General features: G+C 39.1%; 2 protein-coding genes across 4 annotated transcripts in view; one reads left to right on the plus strand and one right to left on the minus strand.

Annotated features, from left to right (window-relative positions):
- EMILIN2 (elastin microfibril interfacer 2) overlaps positions 1 to 5,950 on the plus strand; it is a 65,795-nt gene extending 59,845 nt beyond the window's left edge. Inside the window, exons 6-8 of the mRNA XM_074200954.1 lie at positions 109 to 144; positions 878 to 1,006; positions 4,489 to 5,950. Of these exons, the coding sequence (XP_074057055.1) occupies positions 109 to 144; positions 878 to 1,006; positions 4,489 to 4,826 (503 nt within the window). The 3' untranslated portion in view covers positions 4,827 to 5,950. The remainder of the gene's footprint in view (positions 1 to 108; positions 145 to 877; positions 1,007 to 4,488) is intronic.
- Positions 5,951 to 9,808: 3,858 nt separating this feature from the next.
- The window catches only part of LPIN2 (lipin 2), a 96,075-nt gene continuing 91,278 nt past the window's right edge, over positions 9,809 to 14,605 (minus strand). For all 3 annotated transcript variants that reach the window (XM_074200957.1, XM_074200956.1, XM_074200955.1), the window contains exon 20: positions 9,809 to 14,056. In XM_074200957.1, coding sequence (XP_074057058.1) covers positions 13,912 to 14,056 — 145 coding nt within the window. In that variant the 3' untranslated portion in view covers positions 9,809 to 13,911. The remainder of the gene's footprint in view (positions 14,057 to 14,605) is intronic.

The raw sequence follows: 14,605 nt of genomic DNA on the forward strand, positions 1-14,605 counted from the left end.
ATAAAGAAAAACATATTGTTGTTTCTATCAGTGACATAGGAGTACAATATTATTAACTAGTTACATATTAGGATTTTATGTTAATATTTGACAATTTTTATTTTGCAGGATATCCCAAACCACCATCTCCTGTGGATTCGCAAGGTAATAGTGGGTATCACAGAGACTGTATAGAGCCTTACAGCAATTCTGTGGCCAGGGCACGGTCCTTTTCTATTCAGCCCAAGTAGATAAAAAGAAGCTATTGCAGGTGATGGTCAAACTTTGTTTCTCAACGAGATTGAATTAATTCCTGAGAAATAGAACTTTGCTTCATAAATCTTTCTGCCTTGTTTACATCCTAGATTCCATGTGTGTGTATGGGTCTGCTACAAACCTGTCATATTAAGACTTTATGGGTCTCAGACCGCATCACATTTTCCTAGTGACTCTGTGGAACTGGCGTCCCCAAATCTGCCCACCCAGATTCCTCAGCTCCCAGACTCTTGCCTTCAAAGGCATTCTGCAACTTGGGACACTAATGTAATAAGCCTGAAGGACATGGTAGTGGTTGCTGTTTCAAGTCAGAAGAAATCTGGTGCTGTCCTCTAGAGACTTAAAGCTGGAAGGGGCTTTTCAGGTCTAGTTCAGCCTTTTTAGTTTTTTAAACTAGGAAACTAATGGGTCAGAGTGGGGGGAAATGACTTGCCCAGGGTCACAGACAGTAAGTGACCAGAGGCAGCTCTTTCCTCTCTATCTGCCTGTTCCCTTGACTTTTATTCTCCATTCTTCCCCCCGCCCCGTCACCCCCAAACAGACAATGCAATAGCCTGGGAATGGGATGGAACACCCCAGCCCAAAGAGCTCTGACAAATCAGTTTCATTTCCTCTCTTTTAGGGATTCCTCCTGCCTCTCTGGTGTCGTTTTCTGCCGGTCTGACTCAGAAACCTTTCCCGAGTGAAGCGGGTGTGGTCCTCTTCAATAAAGTGCTTGTGAATGATGGGGAGTTTTATGATCCAAACACTGGTAAGTTTTTGAGAGAAATAGAGTTGGGGTGATGAGACATCTCTTGAGTTCAGCTTCCTCTCCCATGTTCTCTTTTCTAGTCCTTTGACCCCAATGTGTTGGGAAACACCCCCCCCCCCAGTCCCCATAATATATGTGGGATCCTGTCTGGGAGAGATGGGCAGCAATATCAGGTGTGGACACCAAGTACTAAAGAGGGTCAGGATTACATCATTTGTATTCTTCCCAACAATTCTGTTTTTAAAAAAGAAACTTTGCCTCAACTCACATGCAGCAAAATAGCCTGTGCTTTAGGGATCTGGAGACCAATATGCAATAACATTTTCTTGTTATTAGATCAACATTCTTGTCCCCAGCATGCACTAGTCAATAGAACCGATTTTGGCAAGGTTCTCTAAACGGTCCTCCCACAGGCCCTTTGTCCATAAGAATCACCAGAGCCTTCCTTGTTTATCTTTATCTGACACTTTGTAAGCGTGCACCATGTGCTTTACACATAAAGACAAAAGACATAAAGAGACAGAGAGAAGGGAAAAAAAAGATGGCAGGAAATCAAATTCTCTTCTTAATGGGGATGGGAACTATGCATATTGTATGCTGTCAACATAACTTGGGACAAAACCAGCCCTATCCTCATCCTCTAGGGTGCAAAGTGAAACAATAGGAGGGACATTATTGGCTTCCTTTAGGAGGGAACAGCCTGCCTTCCAGTTCCAAGCCCTGTGACTTAGGCTCCCAGCCCTGCCCTGGAACTTCTTGCTGTTCCAGACCCCAAGCTGTGGAGCCTGCTAAGCCCAGGTTAAAAAAAATTCATTCTTCTAGTCCATTTGATCAGTTAGTTTTTCATCCCAGGAGTTGGGCACAATAGAAGGATGGAAGAAAATAAATTGAAAACATCAGGGAGCAATTTAAAAAATATAAGGCGTTATTGGCAGCATGCCTAGGGAAAACTTTTTTTAAAAAAAATCAGAAAAAAAAGTCATTTTCTTAAAGAATCTCCTGGGGAGCAGAAGGTCTCAGACCTTTTATTGTACAGTATGGGGAGGAACAGACAACATAGCCTAGCAAACATTTATGATGTGCCTGCTCCATGAGGACAAAACAAAAACTGTGCTAGAAGAGATTCCTAATTTAGGCTTTGTATCCCTTGTTTGTTAGTATCTAAATAAAGCTATTTACGTGTTTTAAGATCCTCAAAAGGCTCACTTTTGTCAGCTTTTCTAATTTCTTTATCAAGAGCAAGAATTGGAGAAGTATATTGTAGAAGAAAAAAATCTGGCTGCAGCCCTCTTCAGAGTTACTTCCATTCCAATGAGAATAACTATTTCCATTAGAAAGTGATTTCTTTTCAATCAACCAGTCACCCATCATTTAGGGAACATTCAGACACAGGCAAAAGGTTCCACACTCAGGGAGTTTACCTTCTAATGGGGAAAATAATTTATAGTGTTCATTATGTGACAGGCTCCTTGGTTTTTTAACTTGATCCTTCCAATGCTGGAACTTGGGGCTATTATGATCTTCTCCATTTTACAGACAGGGAAACTGAGGCAGGGAACAGTTAAGTGATTTGCCCAGGGTTAATAGCTAGATTTGAACTTGGATCTTCTTGATTCCAAACTCAACACTGTCCACTACACCATCTACCTGCCTTAGTTGAGTTGTATGTATATAAAAAGATATATACAGAGTAAATGAAGAGCATTAGCAGCTGGGGGGTATCACAAATACTAGGTAGAGGCATATAAAGAGAGCATTCCAAAAGCATGAAAATATATTCTTCCTCTTTCCTATTACTTGGATCCTTTGACCTTTACCATCCCTAACCAGCCTTCAAAGATGGGCTGAGGTCCCCCTCCTCCCAGGAGGTCTTTAGGCAGCATTTACCTCATCTTTTCTTGAACCTAATTCCTTAGTCAATAATAAGCATTTGGCCTTGAGTTAAATGCATTGTCACCTGTCTGGTCTGACTTCCCAAGTCAGACTTTTTCCATATCCTTGGGAAGCCCCTCTTTGCCCATCCCACCTATTATGTAAGTGGGTCATCAGTAACTCCTTATTGAATGAATAACTGCATGGTGATGCTTTCCTGTAGGTAAATGATCCTGTAGACAAAACGCCCCTGCCCTCTATTTTCATCATAAATGTGGTCCATCAGTGCACTGGTTATGGTGCTTGTGGATGAACTGGTCTGGTCTTGATGTTCTTCAGGAATTAAACCAGAAAGGTTCTTATTTTTCTCCTTAGATCTCTTAAAGGGGGCAAAGCTAGTCACCCATTTCTGGGTACTCCACCCTGATTCCTGGGTCCTAGTAGATGGAAAGGCCAAGGCACATTCGACCTTTAAGCTCACCCTGCTCTCTGCCAAGGATCACCCCTGCAGCTGTTTTTTCTTGGACCATGATAGAATGTAGTTCAGAAGCCTCTTGGGGTGGCTTTGAATTGTTTTACAGCTGTGGACAGTGGGATTTTATAAGTCACCTCACAACAGCTTGAGGAAAAAAAAATGTTCATGAGTTCACAAAATTTGCATTTACCTATTTTTTAAACTCTCCCTTTGTCCCCAGCTGCCTCTTCCACAACCTTCTGACTTTGGGCAGACAGGCCAGCTGCTTATTGAAAGCAGTTAAATGAACATCAATAGGGTGGGCAGTTAGAACTATAACCCTGCAGCTTAGCCATCAAGACAGATTCCTAACTACTTTGGGAGTCAGTATTTTTCAAGAAAAAAGTTAAATGTGTGATCTCATTAGCTTTCTTGCTCAGTACCTTTTTTCTTGGTGCTCTGTGGACCATATCATGCTTTCCCTAGTTTCTCCCCTCTGCGGAAGTTATCATGCTCATTTCTTGGTATTTTGCTCAGCCATGCAGATTATAAATTTGGGTGTTTCCAACTTGAGTCTTTGGACAGTGAAGGGCCTAACCAAGAAACTCTCGAAACAGCATAAAAGAGGAACAATGAGATTTGAGCATACAATTTTTCATGAAATAAGAGATGGAAGCAGTCATGATAGCTTCTATAAATGAAATAGGCACAGTACACATGGAACTAAAAACTGTTCAAAAATATCTGTCTCCTCAGTTTAAGGGGAAAGGTTATCCTGGTGATTTGATGCTGTTATATTGGAATTTCATGCTCTAATTAAGACTGTTACAGTTAGAAAAGAAGACAAAGACCTACTTGAGTAAGAATGATTTGTAAGAAAATACATATCAGGATTGGGATTTAGGCTTTGTGGTCAGGTGTATGGGGGTTTGTGTTTTTGCTAGTGTCTCATCACTTAAAAAGGTTTTTTTTTTTTTTGCAAGGCTATGGAGTGACTTGCCCAAGGTCATACAACTAAGTATCAAGTGTTTGAGGCTAGATTTGAACTCAGGTCTTATCCTCTATCCACTAACCTGCCCCTTTTTGTTCCATGGGGTTTTTTGGTTGTTTTTATTTTTTGGTTTGTATAAACTCAGCACTTGTCTCTTTTTCCTAGGGATCTTTACTGCCCCATATGATGGTCGATACCTGATTACTGCCATCCTCACTCCAGAGAGAGATGAGTATGTGGAAGCCGTCTTATCCGTCTCTAATGCCAGTGTGGCCCAGTTGCACACAGCTGGGTACAGAAGAGAACTCTTGGAATATCACAGACCCCGGGGGGGATTGCACACCTGTGGTGGAACAGGGACTTTCCATCTCATTGTCCACCTGAAAGCAGGAGATGAGGTGAACATTGTGGTCACGGGGGGCAGGCTGGCCCACACAGACTTTGATGAAATGTACTCCACATTTAGTGGAGTTTTCCTCTATCCTTTCCTTTCCCACATCTAGACTGGCTTAGATCGAGGGAAGGGTTAAAGAGTGTTGTAATAAACTCTGAAGCTTTAATATATTCAGTTGATGTATGTAAATTGTAAAATCTTTCATGACCCCTGTTGCCTTTATTGAAGGAAAGGTTCAGATTTTTTAAGACCTATTTTTTAAAGTTAAATGTGTGATCTCATTAGCTTTCTTGCTCAGTACCTTTTTTCTTGGTGCTCTGTGGACCATATCGTGCTTTCCCTAGTTTCATTTCTTGCTGTTTTGCTCAGCCACATAGGAAATAGCAGCAGCAGGTCTTCCAGGGGATGCAGATTATAAATTTGGGCATTTCCAACTTGAATCTTTGGACAGTGAAGGGCCTAACCAAGAAACTAGGGAAAGCATGATATGGACAACACATCTCACACATTCACACACACATACAGTTACTCTCATACCAAACTTTTTCATTCCTTCAACCAAGCAACTTGAAAATCTACTTTATTTCTCATGCTTAGGACTCAATCGCATCCTCCCTAATTTGAAAGCATTTGCCCTCAGTTATATTATCAGACCTTGCATCTCTGTAGCTGAAACCCTGAGTCATTTCATACTACTTGGAGATGATAGTTGATGGCATGGTGGTAGATGGAGTGCTTCCTCCTAAGAGGGCTGTTGGCTTCCAAGGCTCCTTTTCTTGTCTGGAAGCTGGTTTCAGACCACAGGCTTTGAGAGCTAAGTTAATGACTCTGCTAATTTCTTCCAAAGAGCAGAACCAGAGAATTGTCCTTCCTTAGAAGAGGGGAGGGCATATGCCCTTCTGGTTACGTCACAACACTGATACCTTTCATCTACAGGGTAAAAGTTTAAACACTGAAGTGTCTATTTGTGATGCCATCAGAGGAATAGGATCCTTGGGGTTTCAAAATTATTCTCCTTACAACTTCCACCTGAAACTATATGTGACTTTGGAAAAGTCACCCTTGCCCCTGTCTTCTGGGCTCATTTCTCCTGAGTGTGGGGAAAATTAAGACTAAATATATTTGGTTAGCCAGCTGGGCTCCTCAGATGACGTGTACATTGTGAGTGCAAAGACAAGGAGTACCAATAAAAAAAAAGGTCAAAATCATACAAATGTTAACTTGCTCAAGTTTGGTGTGTTCTTTTTTGGATGGGGAAAGGGGAAGGGAAGGCTCAAAGAAGGTTAAAAGACTGAGGAGGGGTCAAGGGGAGGGAAAGGAAAAGATAAGATACATGAAAGCTAAAAAGAAGATAGCAATCTGAACTGTAAACTTAAAAAATTACCAAGCTGTGTACTTGCCTTTTTGGGTGTGTAAATGCAGACCAGATGTGAATGGATTGAGTATTTCCCCCACATGATCCCTGCAGCTAAAGGGAAGAGCGCCTCTGAAGGGACATTTTAAATTTATATTTAATCAACAGTCTGCCCAAGCTGATGAGATCAAATGCTTATTACTTCACTGCATAGTTCAGTAATAGACACTAGTTTAAAATCATTTTGGTTTCTAAGCAACAAAAGGCTCAACATAAAACTTATTACATCTCTTAAAAAACTGAGGTCATCTTGAGAAATATAGATTACTAATAAATTTTACATATTATCTCAAATAACAACAGCAGCTTACATTTATATAGTGCTTATTATCTGCCAGGCCCTCTGTGAAGCACTCATCTGATCCTTACAACAGCCTTAGAGGTGGGTGCTATTATTATTCCCATTTTACAGATAGCAGTTAAGGAAATTGCTCTGGGTCACTCAGTTGGATATCTGAGGCTGGTTTTGAACTCGGTTCTTCTTACTCCAGACCTAGCACTCTATCCACTGTACCACCAGTTGCCTCAAATATATACAAATGGATTGAACTAGACTTCAATATCTCATTTGATCCTCAAAACAATCCTTTATTTTATAGACAAACACAAGGTCATAGATTTAGGAAAGATCTCCAAGGCATCTATAGTCCCAACTTGCTCATTTTACAGATTAGAGCAGCTGGTAGCACAATGGACAGTGATAGAAGATCTGAGTTCAAATTTGAGCTCAGATACTTATTACCTGTGTGACTCTGGGAAAGCCACTTGACTACTCTCTGCCTCAGTTTTCTTATCTGTAATGGGGATAAAAAGTGTCTACCTCCCAGAGTAGTAGTTATGAGCAAATAAGATTTTTGTTAAGCACTTTGCAAACATTAACGTGTTTTATAAATATTATCTATTTATTTACACAGTGCCTCATATATGTTACTCCATATGCGAGGGCTCTGTATTAGGATATGAGGGATCTTGGTTAAAGTGAGGCCTCTGTCGCTTATCTGTGTGACTGAAGCAAACCACTTAACCTAGCTCTGGAATACAATTTTCTCATCTGTAAGAGAGATGGAATTGAAGATGAATGAACTCTAGGGTCACTTTTAGCATTAGAATCTATTACGACTTGTCCAGCATTTTGTTCCCTTATGACCCATGTCATTTGAACCATGAATTCTTGCTAGTTGGAGAATAATAAGGTGGGCTAGTTATTACTAATTCTTAATATATGAACCCTACAGGCATTTTTTTCTTTTTTTTTTTTTAGGTTTTGCAAAGCAATGGGATTGTGGGGCTTTCCCAAGGCCACACAATTAGGTAGTGTCTGAGGCCACATATTTACTCAGGTCCTGACTCCAGGGCCGGACTGCTCCACCTAGCCGCGCCCCCACAGGCATATTTGAACCTTGAACTCATGCTAGTTGGATCTTGGCAAGTAGGTGGTACAGTGGATAGAGTACTGGGTTTGGAGTCAGGAAGACTCATCATCCTCAGTTCAAACCTGGCCTAAACTGCCTACCTTTGTAACCAAGGGCAAGTCACTTAAGTTTGCCTCAGTTGCTCATCTGTAAAATAAGCTGGAGAAGGAAATCACTCCAGTGTATATCTCTGTGAAGAAAACTTCTAACTAGGGTCATGAAGAGTCGGGACACAATTGAACACAATAATAGCAATTAGGATTTCTTCAGATGCTTTGGTTAGTCTTAATTGGTTAAATGCCATCTTAAACAAGGAGAAAAAAAATGCAGCGTTCTAGAGCAGGGCTGTCCAAAATGTGCCTGCTGGGTGATTTTATACTGCCACCTGTGGGTTTAGTAAATGCTGAGCTACTGTAGAGCCCTCACTAAAATAGCAAATCAAAATATATTGTCTATTGCTTCAATAAAACTTTTTAAAAATAAGGTTGGGGGCGGCTAGGTGGCACAGTGGACAGAGCACCGAGCCTGGAGTCTTGAGTACCTGTTCAAATTCGGCCTCACTTAATAATTACCTAGCTGTGTGGCCTTGGGCAAGACACTTAACCCCACTGCCTTGCAAAAAAACTAAATAAAAAAGAAAAAATAGTAAGGTTGGACAGCCCTGCTCTAGAGCATTTCCCAAAACAGATTTGAACTCAATTTTCTAAAGGAATGAAATTATCATTTCTATTTCTAGGGGTTCGTTTGTACTTTTTGCCACTCTGATTCTTAGTTCTGGGTCACTCATTTTGTGTTTCCATGGCATAAACCAGACACCTTACTTTGATATCTGGAAGGTCCCAAAGGAGAAGAAATGTATGTAGCTCTGAGGACAAGAAATTCTTTGTACTTGGAATTTTTAAGCTCTGCAAAGAAGTGTTGGGAGATGAGCAGCCAGGAGCTTATTGACTTCAATAACCTGGCATGTTACCATTGATTGTTGTGAAAAGGATTCATAGAAACACAAAAAATTTGACAGTATTTAGGAAAACCTGATCTACAGCAAGTCTCTTTTTTCTAGCCCCTCTGCCCCCCCCAAACATGTGTGAGCTTGTTCAACACTGAAAAAGGAAAATGCAGAAGGCATGGACCAGGCAGATATTGCTGGCATTTGCTACAGGACTCAAGTGCATTCTGATGGTGGCACATCCTCTTCAAGGGAGGATACATTTTTGTCCTTTAGAATCAAAGCAGACAAGTCAAAAAATTAAAAAATAAAAGATACAGATACCCAGTACATATGAGCATATGTATATATCAATCACTAAAAATTTATAAAGCACTGTATTTATGAAGTTCACCAGGCACTCTCTATATGGTTTCACAAAAACAGCCAACATGTCTGGTTATAATTAGCATTTAGTTATTCACAACTTAAGAGAAGTTGTGGAAACTACTAACACTTGAGCAATATAAAGCTCATTTCCTTTTCAACAAATCACATAAGTTATTCATTAAAGTTGCCTCTTTTCCAGTGGGAGCTCATCTTTTCTATATTCAAATAACTGACTTCCACAGTTCTATCAGATTTCCCAGATTTTCCACTCAGTCCCACCTCCACATCAACCTTGAATTAAAGTTCATTGTAGAAAAGTTATTTTCATGGCTTAACTTTGTAATATATAGGCATAGGATATACTTTGATGAGGGTAGAGTTGAAACACCCACTCATGGTAAGGGTTAAGAGAGCTTAGGGAAGGAACAGAATTCAAATACTATACTGGGAAATGGTTGATGGGATTAGTTTACTTTGGAGAAAGAGAATTTCAATTTCCCTTTGAAAAATGTTAAGTAGACCAAGGTCGGATCTAATTCCATCAACACTAGCCAATTTCATGGAACTGGCAAATTGGATGGAGCTGAGTTTTCTGAACATTATGTGAACAAGGAAACACTAAAAGAGAGGAGAGGAGGTGAAGGCAGTTTTTGCTAACCCTAGTCAGAAAACAATAGAAACTGCATATGTATGAATGAATCATTCTTTGGCTAAACCCACAAAGCAGGAGAGGCTGGTTCCTGCTGACATGTACTAACTTTGGGGAAACACATTTTAAAAAATAACCACCAAAAAAAGAAGTCCCCTTTTGTAAATAAATCTGTCTACAAAGATTGGAATGCTAATTTATGGAAATGATCAATTTCAAGTGAACAGTTTGCTTTTCTGGCAACAGCTCAGAGACATCTTGATGGGTTGAATATCCTTGAAAAAAAGAAAAAGTCAGTGTATTTAGTTTACAATTGTTTATTATCAGAACATTTTGTTTTGAACATCAAACATTGCACCAAAATATGAGCCATTTTACCCCAAGACAATGCAGTCTCTTTACCAACCCAAAGAATCCTGCTGATGCTCAGATTTATTTTAGACAACTTAAAAAAAACTCATTAGTGTCTTTGCTGACCAATAATTAAATACTTCACTATAATCTCAACTTAATTAATCAAACACTGAAAAGTCCCCTCTTTTCATATACCTTCAAAACAAACCAACAATAATAGTTTTTGTCTTGTTTCTAAGAAAAAAATAAGTTTTGAACCAGTTTCATCAACAAACAGGACTGAACACAGGAAATTCAAGATTCACAGAGCAAAATATAATACTTCAAAGCTGTTAACATTTCTTAAATAGTTACTTTCACCATTTTTCAGTGAGAAGAAATTTGCTTTATAAACTTTTTTTTTTTAAATCTTAAGTGCACCTTTCTCATAGGACTCTTCAGGGGCCCTTAAAGATGCAGTGAGGCTTAGAATGGTGAAGTGTCTTTAGTGGCTAGACCAACAGCCCAGATTTTTCTGTTGGATTAGCTGTCTCTCCTGAAGTTTAATACAAAGGAGAAGTTGTCACTTTAGGGCATTTGAATAGTAAGAGATTCCCCACCCCACCCCAGCTGAAAACTATGAAAATAGAACATCTAAACACAGTAAAGGGATTTGAAAGGGCTAAATCTGCATGCTCTGGGACCACCATATCTGTACTTCTAAAACAGTCTAATGATGGATAAATCTTACATTTTGCAGAAGTTCAAGCTCAAAATACATGGATATAAAAGCAACTGGTAAAGTTAATAAGACTGATTTTATTATTTTTAAAGGAAATGCAAGCTATTGAATCACTGGAGATTAGGACAGGGTGGAGTAGGACTGATCAAAGATGTACTCCAATATTCCTTAATATCTCCCATTACTGCTGAAACACATAGGCTTCTCATATGACTTCAAATAAGTGGGAATAACATAGCTTCATTAACACACCATCTTAAGGGTTGGTGTACAAACACACTCAATTTCACCTCTTTCATAGAAAGAACAAAAGTCATTTGTACCAAATGGCAATGGGATTTTAGCACAAACTTAATACTTGTATAACACTATCATCAGAGCAAATCACCTACTTCCAGTAAGAGACTTTTTTTTTAAATAATGAAAGAGAATAACCTGTTAATTAGCATACACAGAGCCACTAAATCAGACTGCAGCACAAAGCAATGAGTGGGCCACATTAAAGCCCATTTCTTATGGACACTAACAAAAGGGTTGAGTCACAGCAATCACAGAGGTAAGAATCCAATTCCCAGGCTGGATTCGAAAAGGCCTGTGTCCAATGAGAAAACTGTTCATTAAAGAGAAATAAAACCATCAAACTCCTAAAAGGCTGTGTCTCCTCTGAAGGGGGACTTATGGGGTTGGTATATTCAGTTTGTACCTCATGTATAAAAAAAAAAACACAAAACACCCTTACATTTGGAGTTTAGGTGAGTAGAGCTCACAAGCACAAGCTTTAGAGATGACATGCTACTGACACTTATGAAAATAAAGTTATCTTTCTATATATATGCATTTGTATATATATATATATATATTTGTATGTGTAGACATATAAATATATATATACACACTCTACTATGATTTTAAATCCCTAGATAGGTTGAACTTCATAAATATAATCTACTTTCCCTAACTTAATATGGATAAATACTTCAATTGGCTCACCTAAACAACAGTCATTCTGAAACACTGAAGGTGAGAGGTTTTTACTAGAGATTCCTTTGCCCCTTGGGAACATTTGACTCTTGAGTTTTACCACTAAAAATCATCCAAGGTATTTCAAGTTTTCTCCTTTGCATTTGAAGTGTGCTCCACATCAACACAAACCAATCAGGGTCAATAGCTTAGACACAAAGAGAACTCCCAGGCATTCTGATTCGGAGGAAAGACTAAACCACTCCCTATCTCTTTAGCTCATTTCTAGATCATTATTTTCACAGTATAGGAAAGGCAGGTCATGACTGAGAATGCCTATCATTCAAAATAGCTTCTGGAAAGAATTAGGAATAACAGAAAGATCAATGGGAATGCAATTTTACTACTCTAAGTAGTTCTTATTTTGTGCCATTACCATCTCAGTTTAATATTTTTCAATGACTGGCTGTGACCCTGCCTATAAAACACAGCCCAATTCAAAGTTCTTCTCTACTAATACCCTAGAATAGATAGGAAAGAACAGTTCCCCCAAAGAGATGTCACTCTTGTCTATCCATAGGATGAGTGTCTATCCTGGATTCTGAAAGATAACCCAAAATACAAAACTTCTGAACTAGTTTGTAACGTGATGCCATCTAATTTGGATATGTGAGACCACTGGTAACAAGAGACACTATAGCAACTATCTGCAATTTTCAATTAAACTGGGAAATCCAACTATTTAAAAGCATCTCAATTTTAAGTTTGCAAATTTCATTTCTCTACCTTCACTACAGATACCCCTAATAAAACCATTTTGTGCTCCCCACCTTTCTATACTCCAAATCTACATATACTGATTTGTCTAGACTTGCAACACTGCAAATATTAAGACTCCAAATGATTGTCCTGGAGCAAATTTTTCAGGTTAAAAATAATTCACACTGAGACCCTTCCCTCTTATCACCCTCCCTCAAAAAAAAAAAAAGCCTTCAACTTCTCTTGGCCTTGTCATGAGACCAGATTAAAATGTCTTAACTGAACATTGCTAATCTTTTCAATCCAACCACGGAAGGGAGACCCAGAGCAGCCAACAGAAGGATAGTTTTAATGAATCTGATCAACATAATTTTGGGCACCTCATCCACAAGAGAATTAGCCTTCTGAAGTGGATGCCAACCATGATGCCCAGAAACAGCTCACTCCAGGTGAGAAATCACCTGACATGAACATGCTAGCTAGTTTTTCCTGAGAACATGGAGCTAACTGGGCAAGAGAAAATATGGCCAACAAGTGCCAATTGAGGTTCTCCAAGAATACACTCATAGGAATTTCTGGAATTATGTGCACTAGCATGTGCTTTACTGGCCTATAAACTCTACTGAGATTTCCATTATTTAAAATTTATGGCAAAAAACAAACACAAGTGGGATTTGTCTCTCTTGGCTAAGTCTGGGCTGAAACAACAAAAGGAGCTCACTCTAGGACAATTACAGGGAAAAAAAAACTAAAATTCAAGAAACTTCTTCCCTAAAAGTTCATAATGCTTTAATGTAAGAAAACCACTTCTTACATTAAAGTTCAAATAAAAATTGCTTATATAAAGGAATGTAGGAGTGGTTGGGAGAGAGGGGAAGGATGTCATTACTTAATGTAATGAAAAAAAAGATAAAGTTTCAGTATATGAATAAGTAATGGGAGTCTAGTTAATGAGTGCCAATATTGCTGTACATATGATAAAACATATTTGTATATCTAAGCAGCTACTCTTTCATACTTTCCAAGTAAGATTTTTAAAAACAGATATATACAGATTTTTGTACCTATATTATCTATATTATCAATTGGCCCTGTAACAGTTAACCAAACAACTAATCCTCTGAAAATACCCTGGTAAATACATGGAAACACTAAATTCAAAGTGCCTGCTTGGGGACAACTCCAATCTACTTTCCATAACTTTTTTGGTGCACTTTTTTTTTTTGGCTTCTCCTTTCCACCTTTTAATTTTAGAAATTAAAAGGGGAAGAAAAAAGAAAAAACAAAAACAAACCACCCAATACAAAAGGTTAGCAACAAGAGAAGCATAGGACTACAAACTTAAGGCTAATGCTTCATCTTCACTCTGCCTTCTGGTACCACGGACTCTGGCAGTGTTAAATTCCAGATACAATCAATCCCCAAGTCAAACCAGGAGAGTAAAGCTACAAAGGCAGCTGTGCCTTTCACCGCTCTGGATGGTTTGTGCCTCAACACCTATGGATCTAAGGTAAGATGAATGTGCCCTCACTTCAGAAGTGCTTTTCACTCTTTGCAGTGAGCCTGAGCATCTGAAGAGCAGATCCCTTTTCCTGTAGGGGTGGCAACATTCAAGCCAGGTCATCCATGTTCACTGTTGGGATAGGGTCTCGCCAGTAGCAAAAGGAACTGAATTCTGGGCATGAAAAAGCAGAATTCTGTTCTTTGTTGAGGAGTGGGAACACGTGTTCTACAAGTTCACTCAGCCTGTGATACCTAGATGAGAAGGGGTAGAGTGGGGAAGAGATACATAAGTCAGACCTTTAAAACTTGAACAAAAGATGAACAAACATTATCCTTGAATAAGAAATCCAGGGGCAGCTAGGTGGTGCAGTGGATAGAGCACTGGTCCTCTAGTCAGGAGGACCTGAGTTCAAATTCCACTTCAGACACCTAATAATTACCTAGCTGTGTGGCCCTGGGTAAGCCACTTAACCCATTGCCATAAATAAATAAACAAACAAGAAATTCAATCTTCCAACCCTGGGCACTTTCATTTGCTATACCTGGACTGCTCTCTAGCCTCAATTTGGTCTCTTGGTTTCCTTTAAATCTGAGCTAACATCCCTTCTAGAGGAAAACTTTCCTGATCTGCTTCAAGCACCTTCTCTCTTGATTATTTCCATTTTCCCGGCAAAAGGCTGTTTGTACATAGTTGCTTGCATATTGTCTTTTGCCTTTCTTTGTATTCCCCCAAAGCTTAATAAATTTATAGTAACTGACTGATTATATATCTTGGATCCCATCCCTTAAATATGTAAGGAA

This window comes from Macrotis lagotis, chromosome X, assembly GCF_037893015.1.
Source record: "Macrotis lagotis isolate mMagLag1 chromosome X, bilby.v1.9.chrom.fasta, whole genome shotgun sequence".
In the NCBI taxonomy this organism is placed as follows: Eukaryota; Metazoa; Chordata; class Mammalia; order Peramelemorphia; family Peramelidae; genus Macrotis; species Macrotis lagotis.